This window comes from Poromitra crassiceps (genome assembly GCF_964638095.1).
Source record: "Poromitra crassiceps genome assembly, chromosome: 8".
Taxonomy (NCBI): domain Eukaryota; kingdom Metazoa; phylum Chordata; class Actinopteri; order Beryciformes; family Melamphaidae; genus Poromitra; species Poromitra crassiceps.
This window is the reverse complement of record NC_139629.1, coordinates 43,089,389-43,109,560: the sequence shown is the minus strand read 5'-3', so window position 1 is coordinate 43,109,560 and position 20,172 is coordinate 43,089,389. Positions and strand designations below refer to the sequence as shown.

The window sequence follows — 20,172 nt, the reverse complement described above, 5'->3', positions numbered from 1 at the left end:
AGGAAAAGTATTTCGTGAAACAGCTGAATGTATCTTTTTGCGTATGTCTGCTGTGCCGTTACCATTGGTCAATCCTGGGATTGAGTGGGATTTCAAATGCGCTCCACATCATAGCAGTTGGGCTGTAACATGGAACATGTCTTCATATCACCTTAGTATTCCACTGCATACTTGAAAAGAGGTTAGAATACCGGCGTGTTTACATTAGTGTCTTTATCAGTTTCTTGTGATTTACCATGTGCACCACTTGATTCACCGGAACAACCACATCAATGTCAATGTTGTCACTTAATATTCATGTATGAAGTTATCAAAGCCATAGATCAGGGGACAGGAGTGGCGATCTTATTATAAATGTGTACAATATGTCGACACGCACGCGGGAAAAATTTGTTGTGTGTATTTTCTCAATGTTGAATGCAAGTATTTGTAAGGCATAGAAATAAATATGTTTTGCACTCAACTGGAATTGGTCCACTTGTCATTATTTTCTTCTTTTTTTAATACACAAACAAGAAAAACATACAGAAAAGAGAAGGGAAAAAAAACATACATTACAAAATAGTGTTACCAGTCGCATATTGGGTGCTTGTGCTTGTAAAAGATATTGCGCATGGGATCCCACGCAAGGGGTCCATGAAAGACCAGACGGGCGAGCCCTCCGTCACCTCTAACCTCAGTCACTTGTCATTCTTAACCTCATCAAAGTAGGCCAAGAACGGGTCCCAGATAGTTGAGAACCTTCTAAGCGGTCCACTTGTCATTCTTAATTGGGATTTCATGAAAATGAAACAGATATTGTAAATAAAATCTATTTGGCATACAGAACTTACACACATTTGACAACTATTTGATTACTTTTCTAATGAGGCACTATGCCTAATGTCCCACCAAAATCATGATATATTAAGTATAACGCAGTAATGCTGATCAAGTCAACATATAGTACTTGTCTTCACATAACACTATTTATTCATTTGTATGTTAATAATGTAGCAAACTCTAAAATAATTAAGGAGTTCATTTCCCCCCCCCTTTTTCATCTCAATATGCAAATGTTTGCAGCAAGGTGCTCCAAAATCTAATCAGATCATATTGTAACACTGTGTGTGTGTGTGTGTGTGTGTGTGTGTGTGTGTGTGTGCGTGCGTGCGTGCGTGCGTGCGTGCGTGCGTGCGTGCGTGCGTGCGTGCGTGCGTGTGGACCCAGATGTAGAGAGGCAGGGGTACGTTTAAAGTGTCTTTACTGGTCGCTACTGACTCCGCAACGAGAGACTGAAACCCACACAGCTAATTAGTCCATCACATAGGTGCAGATAGATTGGTCCAGGTAGATTGGAGAGAGTCTCCCTAGTCCTACTGGCCGCTGTCTGGGGGTCCCCGAGTCGCACCTCGGCCAGTGACCGCGTCACATATCCTCTTCTGGCCTGGAAATGGTTTGAGCAGCTGGCGGAGCTGTTTCTCCCTGTCATTCACACACCCTGGAGCAGAGAACAATCACACATCGGCGTAGATGTAAGTATTTTCTAGTACAATAGAACCACACAGACTCTTCCACAAGTTTCCAAACGGTCACAGAACACAGTCATCGAATAATGAGTATACTTTTGCACATTTACAACCACAAGTCGAGGGCCTGACAACAGGCACTGAGTGAATGATGTTTCTCCCAAACATTTTCAAACGGGGACACTTCCTGTTTCAACGTGGCAACAGTCAGGTTACCTAAGTGTGTGTTGGCAGTGAAACATGAGCTGCCCAGTGTTTCCAGGTTGACGTCCTCTCTATAGACGGGCCCGTCGTTCCACATGAGGTCAAAGCCGCCCACTCTCTTCTCCCTGCCAGTCAGCCTATATGAGACGAACCACAGCTGATTAGGATGCAGTTCCAGCATTGGCCACAAGAGGTCAACTGACTAATCCTCTGTTTTCACCGAGGGAAATTATGTTAGCAAGTTATTTATTGTTGCTGTCACAGCCAGAGGGTCCCGGGTTCGAACCCCGGTCCGTCCCAGGTCCTCCATGTGTGGAGTTTGTATGTTCTCCCCGTGTTCGTGTGGGTTTCCTCCCACCATCAAAAGACATGTATGTTAGGGTTAATACTCTTGTCAGTGTGTGTGAGAGGCACTGGCAATTCTAACTGGAGTTCCAAAGGACATCAGTTGAAAATTAGCCATCTGGCTAACACTGGCACAGTCTCCAGCTATATCTCTTTTTGTGAAGACATGCTGATCCCCCGGAAAACTTGCACTATTTTCCCAAACAATAAACCCTGGATTAGCAAATCACTTAAACATGCCCTTAATCATAAAAAGCTGTCTCAGTATGCAGGAAACAACATTGAAAAGAGGGAGGCTCATAAACTTGTAAAGAGAGAGATCAAGTTAGCCAAAACCAAGTATAAAAGGAAAGTGGAGGATGAGCTGAATAATGGGCAATCAAGGTCGGCTTGGAAAGGCATCAAGTCCATGGTAGGGATGCAGAACAAGGACAGGAGAGTACTCTACCCTGATAAAACTGATGCAGAATTAGCTGGAGAACTAAACACATTCTACTCTAGGTTTGATATTCATGATTTTAACGATGAGCTTTCTCAATTCAGGAATGTGCCTGGAGGCTGCAAAATTACAATTGATGAGACAACTGTGTGTAAAGCCCTAGGTCGCACTAAAGTGAAGAAGAGCCCAGGTCCTGATGGCATTGGGGGGAAACTACTGAAGTGCTGTTCCCGGCAATTGAGCGGTATCTTCACATACATTTTCCAGTCCTCCCTGGAACAACATAAAGTTCCTAATATGTGGAAGGAATCTATTGTAGTGCCAGTGTCAAAGGTTAAGGCCCCTAAAGTACTAAACGATTATCGCCCTGTGGCACTCACGTCCCTTGTTATGAAATCTTTTGAACAGATTGTCAAATCCGAAATTTTGCACAATGTGCACGACCTGTTGGACCCATTACAGTTTGCCTATAGGGCTAAGAGGGGAGTGGAGGATGCCACTATTACCCTGTCAAATCTCCTTCTGAAGCACATGGAGGGAGATAAGAATCATGCACGCTTGCTTTTTATTGATTTTTCTTCTGCTTTTAACTGTATCCAGCCACATGTTCTTGCTCACAGGCTTTTATCTCATTTTAATATGGATTTTAGTCTAGTATGTTGGCTAGTTGATTTTCTAACCAACAGATCTCAGAGGGTCCGGGTTAATGGAACCCTGTCCGGTAAACTTTCATCCTCCACCGGATCTCCTCAGGGCTGCGTGCTTTCAGCACTTTTATTTATTTTGTATACTAACCTGTGCCAGAGCATTCATGCACTTAGATTTGTCCTTAAGTATGCTGACGATTCTGTGATCGTGAGCCTGCTGCATGGTGCAGAACAAGATCATGGCCCAGTCCTGGATGACTTTGTTGAATGGTGCAACCAGTCCTTCCTTGAAATAAATGTGGCTAAGACCAAGGAAATGTTCATTGATTTTCGGAGAATTGTTCCTAATCATGCTCCTGCTCCCTGTGTGATCATGGGTGAGCCAGTAGCAGCAGTGCAGCAATATAAATATTTGGGCACTGTCTTTGATGACAAACTCAATTTCGATGCAAACACAGATGCCATCTGCAAAAAGGCAAATCAACGACTGTTCTTTTTAAGGAAGTTGAGAAGTTTTAATGTGGACAGGACACTGATGAAAATGTTTTACTCTGCTTTTATTGAATCTGTCATTTCCTTTAGCATGATCTGCTGGTTTGGTAATCTCAGTCTTAAAAACAAGAACAGACTGGGAAAAATTGTCAAACTTTGCTGTAAGATTTCCGGAGCCACCCTCAATGACATTCAGTGCCTATATGAAAGGAGGGTCACATCAAAGGCACAATTTGTGGTTTCGGACCCTCAGCACCCCTTACATGCTGAGTTCCAGATGCTTCCATCTGGTCGGCGGTTTAGTCACCCAAAGACTAAGACCAACAGATTCAGGCTGTCCTTCGTTCCCTCTGCCATTAGGTTTTTAAACAACCGATAGTCGTAGATGTCATCGTGTCTCTTGCAGGTAGAGAGGCTTTTCTTTCCATGATTTATGACGACAGTGCAGGTGATTTAGATCTATTCTGTGCTGTGTTACTGTATGTATGACGTATGTATGATGTATTAATTTGTTGCCTATGTGTCGTGTCTACTGTCTGCAAAGCGAATTGCCCCTCGGGGACATTAAAGTTTTTGAACCTTGAACCTTTACTATGATTAATGTGCATTGTCCCTCAAATAAACAAATAAATAAAAAATGTATGAAAGAGTTAACATTCCTCGTTCCGTGACCTAAATACAGGCAAAGACATGACTGCAGAAAGAGGACCTTACCTTCCCTCCATATCCACAATATGTAGTGTGTCTTCCAGCAGATGGCGCTTCATCTCATAATCCTCTTGACTACTGGCTGTGAGCGATGGAGAGGCATTCACCTCAATTAACCACCTACAAAGACATACAGTATACAGTAAAGTGGAGGAGGATGACATTCACCGAACACCTAGCCTTTTGACCAAGCATTAGCCCAATCCATAAGAAATAGCAGCCATTAAATGGCTACTATTTCTGATGGATGATTGTGAGGTAGCACAAATAAGTGAAGTAATATTTTATTATTTGCATGCATAGATTGAGGTGACATGGTTAATTAATGACATGTTAGTTATTATTTACAACAGGATCATTGCGTACCTGCCAGTTTTTCCTAGCCTGATATCAGATTGAATTGTCAATTCATTACACACAATCTGCCAGTGCTGGACTCCAGAATGTACTAACTACACTACAGTATCACTAGCTAGATACATCTCTGCACAGTGCATTGGAAAAACCTTGTCTGGGTCCAGAGTCAACTCTGTGGAGTGGCTGGATTTGAAAGCTCAGACCCAGGCAAGGTTTTTCCAATTATACACTGTGCAGATTTATGTACCGTAGTTAGTGATAGTGTATGGCAGAAGGTTTCAAAGTGGGAGGTGGGCCTCGCCGGGGGGGGGCTCCAAACAGTTTCAGGGGAGGCTCTGTGAATGGAAGTGAAAAATATACTGTATATATTCGTACATTAGTTATCAAAAGGAGAATCATATAGAATAGCCTAAATGCATGTGATTTGGTTAAAGAGATAGTTCAGAGATGGTCGTTTTGGGGCATTTTACTGTTGGTGTAGTTTGAAGTATATCAAACAGCAACATTCAGGATTGAATAGCCATAGTGAGGAATCATATTCCAAACGAGGAATTTGACTTAGTGCAGTATGCAGTGCAGCCATCACGTCAATAGAAGATAAAGCAAACAGAAAAACAGAAAACAATCGCAAAATGATAAATTATAAACATCAGGCTATGTTGGCTCAATTGTTGAGCTAAGCAAGTAAACTAAGGGGGTGGGTGGCTCTTTCTGAGGGGAGGCCCACAGTCTCAGACTTTGAAAACCCCCTGGTGTATGGTAAATTCTGGAGCCCAGCACTGGCAGTTTTACTATGTTGTTTTGTTCCATCCAAGTTGGAAATTGAGGCTGATTGCGTGCGTGCGTGCATGCGCGCGTGTGTGTGTGTGTGTGTGTGTGTGTGCGTGTGTGTGCGACGTGCGTGCTTGTGTGCATGTGTGCATTTGCGTGCAGGTGACAGGCGTGTGTGTACAGCACATCTTGTTTGTTACGAGCTCTTACGGTTTAAGGTTCTGATCCAGTAGAATGTCGTAGCCATAGAGCTCAAAGCAGTGTTTGTCATTTATAATGACCTTTTGCACGCTCTGCAGGCTGCGCACAAAAATGTTATCCATTTCCTTAAACAGGGTTTCTACCGTCTCGGCGCCGTGTTTGGCAGTCAGGTATCTACGAAGCTGCTGCACCTGCCACTTACAACCCTACTTGGAGACCGATGAAGGAATGGAGAAATAAAGAGGAGACAGAATTTGTTAGAGGACAGACATTTGAAGGGGGGGGGGGGGGGGATCCCCAAACCTGGAAGAAATAGGACATGTACGTAACACTTGTGCTTTAGTGAATTACACACCTTTTCAGGGTCATAGTCAGGCGCTGTTTTCTGCACAGCTACATTGGTGAGGTGCACATCTGAACAGAGGCAGTCAGGGGAATTTGTGAACATTCACAATGCAATCATTATCATCATCATCATCATAATCATCAACTTTGATTTAATCAGGCAAGTTAATTAAGATCATTATTTTCAATAACGGCCTGGTGGGAGGCAAGCCTTCTCATCCAATCAAGCCTTCCATGGAGGATGTGGATGAACGAGACACTATTTTGCACAATGGCCTCAGTAATTGGGTCAAACCAGGCTATTAAAAAAAACTGACTTGAATATTTCATGAGATAACTCTGACTTGTTATGCGAATGAGTGGCACACTACTGCTACTTAAAACTGTATCCAAGGGCTAAAATGACACCATGAGAAGCATACATTGGTATCTTCTCTTCTGTCTCGCAACTGTGTGACACAGGTGTCAGGTGACAGAGGGCACATTATCTCATGCCTTCTGGTTTTGCCCTTCACTTATGGGATTCTGGGCCAAAATATTTGATTTGGTACTCTAAGGCCTACAAAATAACCCTCCAGCCGGAGGCAGAACTCGGCATCTGCGGCTGCTCCTCTCTTGAGTCCTCTCTGAACTTCCCTAGAGCTGTGCAACAATCTCTGACACTGGGGACAACTGTCGCCAAAAGACTCATTCTGAAGGAATGGAAGTCGTCCTCTTCACCTTCTTTTCAGGTGTGGGTGCCATGATGGACATGATCTCTGTTGTGCAGATGGAGAAACTCAGGTCCCTGAGAACTAACTCGCTTGGAAGGTTCTCAACTATCTGGGACCCGTTTCCATGGCCTACTTCAACGAGGTTAAGAATGACCAGTGACTGAGGTTAGGGGATACGGATGGCTCGCCCAGCTGGTATCTCATGGACACACCTGCATGGGATCCCGTGCATATTGTCTTTTACATACACATAAGCACCTTATGCGGCCGATAGCACCACATTGCAATGTCGAATGTTGATTTCTGTTTTTTTTTTCTTTCTGTTTTTCATTTTCTTTCTTTTCCTATGTCTGAGCCTGTTTGTCTTGTTCGTATATTGTTCTATAAAAATTGAAAATAAAACAACAACAAAAAGAAGGATACATTGGTCATCAATACTGCTGAGGGAGAATCGGGTGCTGGAGAAGCGGGCAAAGCCATCTCGATATAACCAAGCCTTCAAAGGAATATACTGAAAGGCAAAAGCGAGAGACACACACACACACACACACACACACACACAGTTAGTTTGCCAAAAGGATAACAGAACAGTCATATGATCACGATTTATAAAGTTCAATACTTACTGATGCTACGAGCACATAAACTCTCAAATCAAATTTCCTGCCTGTGGAGAGGAAAAGCACATAAAGTAACATACTGAAGGACGGGCAGCCAAATTAATAAATCCATGTCAAAACAGTGTGCTGCCATTAATTATTATGTTTTATTTAGATTAACAAAAGCAAAGAGCAGAGATGATGTCATAGGCACTGACATCATCAGGCTTGAACCCCTGGTATTGCCGCTTGCGGCTATATTTATTATCATGATTATCATTAGTTACCGCTAATGAGGTAGGGGTTCTCTATATAGCGCTGAGCCACATAGCTTTCCACTTGAGCTGCTGCATCCTTCTGTTCCTCTGTGCGGGTGCCATCCTGTGTAAGCACAGTGATTTACTATTAGTTTGAGTGTGTGTGTGTGTGTGTGTGTGTGTGCGTGTGTGTGTGTGTGTGTGTGTGTGTGTGTGTGTGTGTGTGTGTGTGTGTGTGTGTGGTGGGGGGGGGGGGGGGGGCGGTTAAGTGAGAGACAGAGACTCTCTTTCAATGTTTTTACTATTTTCTGAAGAGGAAGAAAAAACATGACATTTATGAAATCAACATCAGTGCTTTGACCAATAAGATGTAGCACACATTACCTTTTTCCAATCCATGATGTCTTTCAGTTTCCTGAACAGGAAAATACCCTTCCCTTGAGATTTGGCCACCTGAACAAACACACCTGTTAAATCTCATGATTTCAGTGGAGCTTGGTAGCTTTCCTCTAGTTTATAAAATGTGCTTGTGTGTTCCTTCCTCTTATCTCCCTGAGGTAACAGTATTATCATGTGTTAAAGACCCTGGGGTCCACGCTAACCGGTTTCATGATCCATGTGCTGCCAGAACTTCTTTTGAACTCCTCCACAAAGAGATGATACTCGCTGGGCAGTGCAAAGGTGCAGGGGAAAAAGTCACATTTGGCTGCCTCCATGCGTCCAGCTTCCCTTTCAAGGGTTTTGCGATACCTTTTAAGGTTTTTCACCATGAGGTTTTTGCGTGTCAGCTGCAGCATAAAAGACAAGAAACAAAAGGCACTCCATGACATTTTAATGTCCCTTAGTTGTGCTATACAGCACAATCTCCTGGTTAACGTTTCATAACACGTGCATGGATGACACTGCCTCACCTCGTAATGGTTGCGAAAGTGGCATATCCTTACATGTTCCTCCATGTAGGAGTGATCAAAGTTCTCCCTCAGCCAGCCCACATCACACCAGTTGAAGTCCCACTCTCCATCACTGTTAAGAAAACAAAGGATACACATGTGGATTAAAATACGTTTATGTTGTATTTTCCAGTGTAAATAAACTATTCACAACCAGCCAAGTCAAGAGAGCTGTTTTGACGAGGCACTTTTTACACACAGCACTCACTCCTTGACTTCAACCCAGCCTGGTCTCTGGCGCAGGACGTCCTGAATGGTGTTGAAAAGGCCACATCTGTAGCGCACACCGCTTCTTCCTTCCCTGGAGAGGGATTTGGACACACACCTAAGAGCCCTGTTCGAAACTGGTCCGTATTACAGGAATAGTGGACTATATAGGACGAATCAGCGTGACGTCATTTGCCACCCAAAAATGTGTAACCCCGCGGCAGTTAACTAGTATGAGTTGTGCCAAACAAGCATTAATATCTCAAAAAGTATACATCACATCGCTTATATTTTGACGTTCTGAGTGAGAGCAGAATTAGCTCAAGAGTTTGATGTATAATACTGTATATGCATGTCGTGTTAAAGTTGGGTGAACTGTCGCAGTTTTTAAATTGTAAACACGGTCAGCCGGCTAGAGTCAGATGCTCAAACTCAGGCTCCATAGGGTTCCATTGCCGTTGCCACCCAGTGACGCGATTTGTTTACCAAAATGCTGCTCGGCTGATCCCTCGTATAGTGTATTGGCCATTTTGTACTAGTGTCAGAATTCTCAACTGTTAATTTGATTCACTATATAGTCCACTATAAAATACCCACAATGCACTGCAATTTCTAGTGAACAGAGAATGTACCCTACATTTTCTCCCATATACCACAATGCAATGCTGTCATGTTTACCAAAGGAGAAGAAGAGTGTCCGAAACTTGTTTGCTCATTCCCCAAATAGTTCACTATATGATGACCACTACATAGGGAATAGTGAGTGAGTGAGTGAGTGAATGAGTGAACCATTCCGAACACGGCTCTTATTTGTAACCAACTAATGTTAAATTACATCCCAATTAAGCACACCAGACTCACCTCTCCCCTCTCTTCTGATAATCATGTGGACCTTTGTATCCAGGTGTCTGCAAAGGTGAAGAAAGCAATACAAGAACTAATTCACAATGGTCTCAACACAAATTAATAAGTGGTCTGACGGTGTTTCTTGCTTTTTTTAATGTAATGTAATGTAATGTAAAAAGTGTCAATGCTGATATTATAAATGTTATTATAGGCCATGGGGGTCTCTGCTCTGTTTCTCTATCAACCAAGGGGTCCTTGGGCTGAAAAAGGTTGAAGACCCCTGCACTACTAGACAACTCTTCTGACCCATCAAGCAGAGGCGAGTATTATAGGGCGAGTGATGCCAAGAAATGTCATGTTGCAATGGAACAATCCTAGTTCTTATCAACAATGTTCATTTCTTTTCTATTTTATTTAGGCCTACTACAAGGAGTTAGAGTGAACGCTATAACCAAATTATTTTAACTATTAGCAAGCTTGTCAACAAATATGGACCCGACAAAAAAGAACAGTGAACACCATATTATTTACCTTATTCTTTGACATAGTTGGTCACACCTTGGTTATAACAACAATGAATATATAACGTTGCATTTAGGCATGGAACATGGAACGCAACAGCAGCCTGCTGGGTTAGCGAGCGAGAGCATTAGTTTGACAACAGCTGTTGTCATGGTAACCACAGACAGAGAGAATGGCATATGTCGCTTTCCGTAGCATCTGAGCATACGACACGTGTGGTCTGTTTGAGGGTCTGAAACGTCGATAAAACCACCGAAAATGGTCGGTGTTATTTAATATTACGAGAACCTGTAACCATTAACAAAGCGGAGATGAAAAGGTAAGTAAGAAAAAGTAAAGAAAGATCCGTGAGACCCTTCTACTTTTGGCATAGCTACATGTAGGCCTAGCAATCACAATAAAACAGTAGCCTACTTGCCTTAAAACACAAGGTTGTTGTCCGTCGAATCGGGCTATTCGTGTTATTAAATAAATTGTAAATGGCATTGTGTTTAAGATGACACTCAGACCAGGATCCTCTTTGGAGATAACCTCCGTGTATTCTGGTAAGACATAGTTGTCTGTTTAGTTCTGCACAGTCAGCTCTCATCAACACAGCAATGTGTACATTGAGACCACATTTGAGACGAAGCAGACTGAAGGCACACGGGGTGGGGAGCCGAGCCATCAATGCGACGTTCAAGTACCCCCAAGAAAATGAGATCAGTTCAACTACTCTCATGAAAATAGGACTCCATGGTAATTTACAAAACAATTAAAGCAGCAAAGTAAAACAGTAAATAGCACAATATCAACACAAGCAAGTGACAAATAATAAAGTAAATTCAGTACATATTAAATTGAAACAAATATGGCTAGTAATGGCAAGTGGAATCATTAACTCCGTTACACCAGGGCAGAGCCTGTCTCGGCCTGTCTTTTCCATTAAAATAGCCGTTGTTCTTCCCAGCGGGGAACCAGCGCCCTCTCTGCTGTGGCTATGGGTGGAACCATCGGTGGAACCCATTGACTGAACAATTGAAAAAGTAGGGCCTTGTTGAACGGAGGCTACATTCAACAAGCACAGACACAGACGGATAACGTGTAGCCTAATAAAAAAGGAAGCAGAACTTAGACAAGTAGGCCTATGTGCAAATATTTTTTAACCATCCCTTTGGCCAAGGACCAATGTGCTTGCTTTATCCACCCAGACCCAGGATCGCTACACTACCTCCACCTGTGGGAAGCGCAGCCTCTCGCTTCAACGTCTCCACGCTCCCGGGGCTACGCCTCCGATGACTGCGCGGCATATCCCAACATCCCACTTCTGACACCAATGTAACGGCACAGGCGAGGCTGGTTTCGAACCCGAGGTCTCCAACTTACAAGCCCAACACGTTAATCATCCGACCAAAGGGGCAATCCCTTTGGCCAAGGACCAACGTGCTCGCTTTATCCACCCAGACGCCAGACCCAGGATCGCTACAATACCAAAGAGGTTCTATAACATGTTAGACAATTATTGATAATAGCCTATACTCAGGTGACTTACATAATACTTCATAATAATCATCATCTTTCTTTATTACAGTAGCCTTGGAATGAACCCAAACGCAGAACACAAGACACAAGAGGCGGTGGTCAAAGTCAAAGGTAACTTATTACAGAGCTGGATGATTGATTTTATTTTGTATTTATTAGGATCTCTTCTAGCTCTTTTAACTGACCGGGCAGCTGAATCTAGGAACTGGTGATGAGTGGATGGCCAACCAAGGTAGACAATGATGAGCAGCCTGTAGCCAGACTCCTGCACACCTGAGGCACACAGGGAAACTGCAGGAGAGAGATAGCCTGCTGTCTGATAGAGTTCAAAGTGGAGGGCATGACAATTTTGTTGTTTTGACTGCAGAATGTGCAGATGTGTCTCGCCCAGTGTCTAACCCTAACCCCCTTTTTTATTTTTGGCTTTTGCTCCAAGTGATATGATTTATTGTCACTCACGATTCAGTACACTGCTGGTTGGCTTCGCTCCAGCCTTAAAACGTGTTACAGTATATACGAATTTTTCTAAATGTCTATCTATGGAGAAAATGAATGGGGAATTCTCTTCCGGACCAGGAGACGTCACGGAACGTCACGTGACTCTTGAGCTCTATACATAGGGCATATTTAACTCTCAAGCTTGCCATGAGAATCACCACTTACTTGGTGGCACAAAAACGCATCTGAGTAGAATGATGGTGGCTCTTATGAATGATGCTGGTATTGGGAAACAATCTTGGCGGAGAGAGATAGAGTGTACTTGACCTGTGACATTTTGCTGTGAGCCTTAAGAGAGACTCTCTTATAATGCTTATTGAAAACAATATTTTGCTCTGCCTATAGTCTTCATCTTGACCTCTCACCACCTCACAGGTCAACCAGTGAATAATGCATTGCATCTACAGTCGACTGCATGTGTTACCAGAGACATCAGTTCCTTCCCCTTCCAACATAAGATGGATGATGGCTTTAAAACATCTCAATGACCCTTTACAATACAATCTATATTCTCTCACGATTTCTCAGACACTGCCGATCGGACTTTACGATCACCGGTGTATATATGTATATATATATTATAAATATTAATGCTTTCATGAACTGAGTGTATATTATACACTCAGTTCATGAAAGCATTAATATTTACTGTTCTAAAGGTGCTCTGGCACAAGGAAGCGACGATGGGTTTTATGTTTCTGGCAACAGCAACAGCAGTTTGTTTGGACTAAACAGAACAAGAACTAGATACTCAGCTTGAGCAGCGTCAGCCACCACGGCTGAACAGACAAAAAAAAGGCCGGTACAGTACCTAGAAACCATAGGAACTTTATCAACAGAATATTCAACGAAAAAGATGTTGCAGTAACAGACCACACTGTTTGAGTGCAAAGTGCAGTGAGAAAACCTGGTGAAATCAGAAGATATCACCAAAATAAAACAAGATATGGAATTCATAGATGACCACTTTAATAACTGGATTCCTCTCTGTGTGGCAACATATTCTGCTGACACGCCAGATCTTCTTCTCCCTCTACAGTACATTACTGTTGAATGGCATGGCTAAAGCCTTTATAGCCCTGCATGTGGTGCATTCAACATCTTGTCTTCCTACATCAACACACTCTGTAGACATTAGGGCATTATTATTGTAATTACTTTGTGAAATGCGTTAATGATGAGATAACACAGAAGTCGGATGCCTGTGCAAAGCTAAATAAATGGCTGGACTACCAGCTCCTGAGATGTTTGCTGTAGTAGCCCCCTCTCTGTCTCAGCCACCCACCACTAGTCAAACATCCAGCCATACTTTAGACTCGGACATAAATAACTGCAACAGGGAAGAGTTAAGAGGGCTTAAACCTGACTTTTGTTGTATGATTTGGCGAGCTACCAAAGAGATTGTGTGCATAGCTAACTTGCTCAGTGTTACAGGCGTGGTCTCATCTGGGGAAACAGGGGTGGTCTACTACCTTCCCGCCATGCAGATCCAGTGATACTCAACTTGCGGCCCGGGGGCCAGATGTGGCCCGCGATAGGGTGCAGAGGGGCCCTCCGACCATTTTCTAATTCACAATGAAAACTAACGTGAAATAAAGTTTGACTGAGCTCCAGCTAAATTGTCAAAAACCGCCGTCTGCTCGCCACCCTGGCCCTTACATGTACTTAACTAGTCTCGGCTCCCAGACGTTTGGTGAGCTGCGCCACCAAATGTCTGGGAAGACAGTCAGAAACTGTCTGTCAGAGCCCCGGCGAGAACGGCCGGCAGCAGACACGCCTACATTTATTATTAGAATTTTATTTGGTAGCGGCAATGCCATTTATCATAGTTCCAATATAGAGCAAGACACCGATGTGCTGCAAAGAGAGTTTATACCTGTTGTTGATTTTACAATAATTTTTCCTACCCGGAAGTGGTCCACTTGCTACTGTGAGTCATCAGCAGGCTCTGTAACGTTAGCCTCGGGAGTCGGGCTTATCGCTGGGGAAAAGACCTCTAGCCGCCGGGGCCGGATGAAACACGCCCTATTAACAGGTTATGTTTGTTTCTAAGTGATTAATATGTTTCTCCGCAAACGCGCCCACAACACTCATGATTGGTTCTCCGATGCAAGGCTTCCAACAGCGCCACCTAACGTTATGCAAAGATTTAAATAGTAATATTCTCAGTCTTACAGGAGTGAAACGGATTAAGACTGAGGGCTGAGTCTAGTACTTAACTAACTTAACCCAATTAATTTAACTTAACCTAACTAACTGAACGCAACCTAACTAACTATCCATGTGCACAAAATTGTCAGACTAAACTCCGGCTCACACCACAAAAACCTACAATCCGCTACAGATAAATGTATATTCATGTTTCTTTATTAACTGGTCCCTGGCCTCCTATCATTTTACAAAAGTGGCCCCCAGGCAAAGCAAGCTGAGTATCCTTGAGATAAGCTATAGAATCAAATATTTGCAGTTGTAAGTAATTTTCTGGAAATTAGAGCTACATACTTGTTTAAACAAATGGTTTGATAGTTTGGGTTTATTGTAGCGCGCAAGATACCTAGGCTTGATTCCTAGGCTCAAAGATATTATCAGATATAAACAGTTTTAACAGATATAAACAGTCTTGACAACCAGCTGTGGTAGCCTAAAAATGTGTTGTTTAACAAAATATGTAGGCGACAGGTGCATAATAAGTAATGAGCTTTGTATTGCACATGAATTACAGATATTGACAGAGTAGCATAGTGTTGCACATTTGGATTTGAGGAACAATGCAGTGACAAAGTGTGTGTGTGTGTGTGTGTGTGTGTGTGTGTGTGTGTGTGTGTGTGTGTGTGTGTGAGAGAGAGAGAGAGAGGGGGGGGGACTCAAGTCAGTGGGGGGCACTGGGCAGGGGGGCTTTGTTTGTGGGCTTCCCTGTGGATGTGTGGCAGAGGGGGAGGGAGAGTGGACCAGAGTCAGGGGCAGGGGGGCTTGTTTGAGAGCCTCCCACACTGTTAAGATGGTGTGAGGTTTTGGTCTTGACAGACCGGAACCTTTTCCCTGATGGAAGCCTTTGGTTGAGATGGTGGCCACAGGATGGGAGGGATCATCGATTATCTTCCCTGCTCTCTTCCTGGTCCTGAGTGCCTTTTAAACATGAACTCTGGATCATGTCCTGCTAGAGAGAGCAGGATATTTTCAGGTTTTGCCTTTCTAAACATCAGGGGTCTTTGTTAAGAAACAACTGGATATGAGCCGTTTTTTCTGCCAGTGGGCGGGGGGGGGGGGGGGGGGGGGGGGGGGGGCGGCGCGGTAGCATCTATCGAAAACAAGAAATGTGATAGGAAGCAGCTGTAGCTATGAGGCAGTCAAAATAGTGGTCGCACCGTCGTCAATCACTGTGGGTGATTTATTTTACAAGTGGCAACTAGTCATATCTGACTAGTTTTAAATGTAGGCTATTTCTCCCCACAAAAGTTTGATAGCCTATCAGTCAGTCAGCTCCTATCCTCTCCGCAGTGGAGAGGCACACAACACTGCCTGCTGATATAATTGGCTGCATCACGTTAGCGACAAATCTGGAGACTTCAAAAAGCATGCCGTTGGTTTTAACGGAGTCCATTCCAACGAGGGGTGGCAATGTGCCAAAAAATGAGCGCTTCGCCTTGCTACATAAAGCAGCCCAGTCAAAATAGTGGTCGGACTGTCGTCAATCACTGGGGGTGATTTATTTTACAAGTGGCATTTCAAGTCATATCTAACTAGTTTTCAATGTATTTCTCCCCACAAAAGTTAGGCTTTTTCTGACATGGGAGCAAGCAAGCAGCAGCAGCAGCAGACCTGATGCACTGGACCTGCCTGGCTGCAGCTGAAGCGCATTGGCCAAACAATCAATCAATCCGTTTTTGCAGCACTTGAGGAAACCGTGAGTTTGCTCGTTGATATAAGCGATTGCCCGAACGATTCATTAATTAATAAACTAGTGAACGTGAAGTGAGTCACGAAGAGCCACACCTGCCCACTACGGATATGCGGATAATAACCTGCCAGCTGTTTAACATGAGCTGCGATTGCGTGGAAGCGGATCTTATACCGGTGGTCGAGGTAGATAAGATACGGACTCGCGGGAGTGCGCGTAGGCCGGCTAATTGTTGTTTAACATGCAGGCCAACCGGCTAGGTGCAGGTTATAATACGGATTCCACTGCATGTTAAGAAGTGGCTCTGCTGGTGTGGTACAGAGGCAGGAGAGACGGCAGGTTGCAGCTGATGGTTTTCTCGGCTGACCGGATGAGTCCACTACAGTCTGGTTCTGTCCTTGGTGGTGGAGGCAGTGAACCAGACTGTGATAAATGAGGTGAGGATGGACTCCACTGTGTAGAACTGGACCAACATTTTCTGTGGCAATTTGACTTTGAGAACAGCCTCTGATTGGCCTTTTTTGTGATGGTGGTGATGTTGTCCTCCCACCTCAGGTCCTTGGAGATTATGCTTCCTAAGAATCTAAATGAGTCCTCTGTTGACTGGGGAGTCGCACCTGATGAGGGATGAGTCCTCAGTGTTGACTAGGGCTGTGAATCTTCACTGGCCTCACGATTCAATTCGATTACGATTCAGAGGGCTACGATTCGATTCGATTACGATTATCGATGCATCTCGATGCATCTCGATACATCTTAAATCGATGCATCACTTTTTTCCGCAATACACGATTTATTTTTTCTCACTTTCTTTTTTCTCACTGTGTGGCTACTTTTAAAATAAAAGTGCATTTGGAATTGCATTGTATTATGATCCATAATTAAAATAAACAACTGCATGTACTTCCATTATATTTTATTTGATTATAAAAAATAGTTATTATTATTATTGTTTTTTTTAATAATCGATTTTTGACATTTGCGAATCGATGCAGAATCGTGCACGTCCGCATCGCGATGCATCTTATAATCGATTATTTTTGACACCCCTAGTGTTGACTGGGATCCCTCACCTGATGAGGGATGAGTCCTCAGTGTTGACTTAGCCAAAGACAAAGTGCATCAAATAGGTACAAACGGAGAAATGCACAGTTTTCGACAAGCTAGCTCACACGACTTCATCATCTGTCAATAATGACCCGGTTGTGGTTACCCATGATACACGGACCAACCTCGTCATCAGGTACAGTAGGACTATGTGAACATGGATGATTATGACGAGAGTAGTAAACCATATCCAGCTGTTTGGGTGTGTAAAAACCCAGTCTGAAATAAATCAACAGAGCATCATCTTTCAGTTGTCCTAAAGAAATGTTACTTCCAGAGCAGGGGAGGATATTTAGTGATTTGTGGGCAAGTGCAGCAGACAGATCCTGTCATGCTTTATTTAGGCTATGCTTTCCCTAGCTGAATGTTGGTATTGGCAGTGGTACAGTAGGAGACCTCACGAACGCCATTCCCAAGTTCGTTAACGCGATATCTCAAGAACGGCTTTGATGGAATTTCTTCTGATTTGGCTCAAACATCGACTTGGACACATTTTGGTTATCAAAGGTCAAAGTTCAAGGTCACTGTGACCTCACACACCCAATTTCCAAGCTCTGTAACGCAACATCTCAGGAGCGCCTTGACGGAATTTCTTCCAATTTGCCTCAAATGGCGATTTTGGACTCAAGAATGAACTAATGGCTGAGGCATAAATCCGCAGTGCGGTCGTTCAAGATACAGGAATAAAATGTAGTCTCACCACAAATCCCCCCGTGTTTATCAACACAATTTAGCCAGATGCTCTATTATAGTTTCATGGCTGTACCCTTTAAGCAGCATTCTGTGCTCAGTGTTTTGTTTACTTCACTACCACACCATCACAAATCCCATTGGCAAGTATAGTAGTATGTGTGTTTCTTGGGAGATGTGCTTATTTGGTTTACCTTAAAGCCTTTCTTACACCCCTTGGCTTTCACCTACAGTAAGTACCGTACCTACTACCTCTGCAGAACTTCATTTCTTTTTTCGCTTCTTCTAACTGGTTGAGCCATACGCGCCAATAATGGATCAACCTCTCAACAAGTTTTTGTCTTAGCAAAGGCAGATGTCTTCAATTTGTGTCCCTGCAATAGCTTTTGGTTTGGCAGTCACACATCTCTTGAGAATTTATATCAGCTTCCAATAGAAGTTACCTATTATGCAGCTGCTGCTGGTTAACCGCTCATGTGTTTTTATTCTTATACAACATTAAAAAAAAAAAACGTCATGATTACCAATGTCTTGGACTGGAATTTGTTTTTGAAGATCCACTCATGTGTTTGTCTCTCTCAAATCTGCAGCCGAGATTGTCTAGGGAGCTGAAGTTGGATTCCAGTTTTATTCACCTATTCAGATTGTCAGTTTTAATTTAATCCAGAGCTTTGTCTTTGACAGAACTTCCTTGAATGGCCCAGTTTGGCCTCATCATGGTGTGGGGTTTTGCGATAATCTCAATGGCGCCACTCACTGCGAAAACATACCGCAGGTCGCGCATTAGTCCAGTTCCATTGGGAACTTCTGCTTATCCGACCTGGTATCCACAGAACACTTCACCACTCATGAACATTGTATATATTTACTCGATTTGATTGCACTTGCAACTTTGTGATTGTCTTTAGTTATCTTCCTACTTCTTATCTCTGTATATTGATGTGACCGCTACGCTGCATACAGACACTAAGACAAATTCCTCGTATATGTAACTTGCATACTGTGGCAATAAAAGTGATTCTGACGGGTAGAGAGATAACGCTCACCTTTGTTGACACGTTTCTTTTTGGCAGAGGTGCAAAATGCAAATGTGAAAGTTCCGTTCAGAGTGTGGGCGGGGCTGTTCAAGCCACACCCCCCACAGTTAGGGGAAGATGATGTAATGCGTTATAGCTTGAGGTCAGACTCGCTATCCTGACATGACAGGATCTGTCTCAGTCCTCTAATCTCACATTCAGGTCTGTGTGTCCTTAGTCTCGCTTGCCAGACTGTCTCCACACTTGGTTTTTCGCACGTGTCCTGGCTCTATAGAGCAAGCCACCGATAACTGCCAGGGTTAGGGCCTTACATCTCTGATCGTGGAGGCGGTCCTTCATGACTCCGAGGTCGCGTTGCGTTCACACACACAGGAATCCAACCACATGCGGCCCCCAGCCTCCTCCGTAGGTGGTCTGACTCCGCTCGCATTTCAATGTGCATTTCAGATCTGTACTTTACTGAGATCGAGCCGAGCTGGGACACTTAAATGCCAGGTGTGAACATCCCCTCTGATGCACACAGTCAAAAACACCATGGCACTTTAAGGCAGAGTATAAAACAGGGGTGGGCAAAAAAAAAATCCAACGTCAAGTAAGCGAAGGGCCACACATTGGAGATCATACCTGCCAACACTCCTGATTTTCGCGGGAGTCTCCCTATTTTTAACCCTCTCTCCCGCTGTGATTGGTAATTTCTTGTTCATCTCCTGATATAATAGTGATGCAAATCCAATGGCTGTAGCAGATGAGAGATTTATTAACATAATTCTGCCTTTTATTGAGTTTTTCGGGTTTGTTTTGTTTTGGATTGAGATGGTCCAGGGGCCAGGTCCAGCCCGGGGGCCGCATTTTGCCCATGTGTGCTATAAAAGCTTCCACCTGTGATGAGCACAGTCCCTCTGAGATAGAGAGTAATACACTTCTATCAACCCTTCAGGAGGGCAGGCCTTGGCTTACAGGGAGAACATTACATTACGTCATTTGGCAGACGCTTTTATCCAAAGCGACTTAATAACACATTTTTGTCAGCAATAGAGCAATCAACTATGGAGCACAGTCTATGACAACTACAACTTCTGAAGGAACAGTGGTACAAGTTTAGTTTAGGTTAGTATTTTTTTTTTTTTTTTAGAAAGAGAGAGAAAGAAGTTAGATCAAGAAGGGCCCAGATGGAGCCTTAAAAGGTGTGTCTTTAGTCTTTTCCGAAAGATCGGCAGTGATTCAGCTGTCCTGACCGAAGGTGGAAGCTCGTTCCACCATTGAGGTGCCAGGGACGAGAAGAGTCGAGATCGGGATGAGCGACTTTTGAG

The 20,172-nt window shown here is 43.6% G+C and overlaps 2 protein-coding genes across 2 annotated transcripts in view; one reads left to right on the top strand and one right to left on the bottom strand.

Annotated features, from left to right (window-relative positions):
* Positions 1-1,355: 1,355 nt before the first annotated feature.
* ttll9 (tubulin tyrosine ligase-like family, member 9) lies at positions 1,356-10,135 on the bottom strand (the record flags this gene model as incomplete). Its single annotated transcript, XM_083641240.1, has 14 exons — positions 1,356-1,480; positions 1,725-1,849; positions 4,350-4,463; positions 5,682-5,878; positions 6,028-6,086; positions 7,154-7,241; positions 7,357-7,397; positions 7,617-7,710; positions 7,971-8,039; positions 8,189-8,374; positions 8,498-8,609; positions 8,745-8,837; positions 9,605-9,651; positions 10,121-10,135. 14 exons carry the CDS (start codon positions 10,133-10,135, stop codon positions 1,356-1,358), a joined length of 1,365 nt encoding a protein of 454 aa, XP_083497366.1.
* Positions 10,136-11,691: 1,556 nt separating this feature from the next.
* Positions 11,692-20,172, top strand: part of LOC310780730 (endothelin-3-like) — a gene marked incomplete at its 5' end in the record, with an annotated part of 29,370 nt that continues 20,889 nt past the window's right edge. Inside the window, one exon of the mRNA XM_083641239.1 lies at positions 11,692-11,743. Coding sequence (XP_083497365.1) covers positions 11,692-11,743 — 52 coding nt within the window. The remainder of the gene's footprint in view (positions 11,744-20,172) is intronic.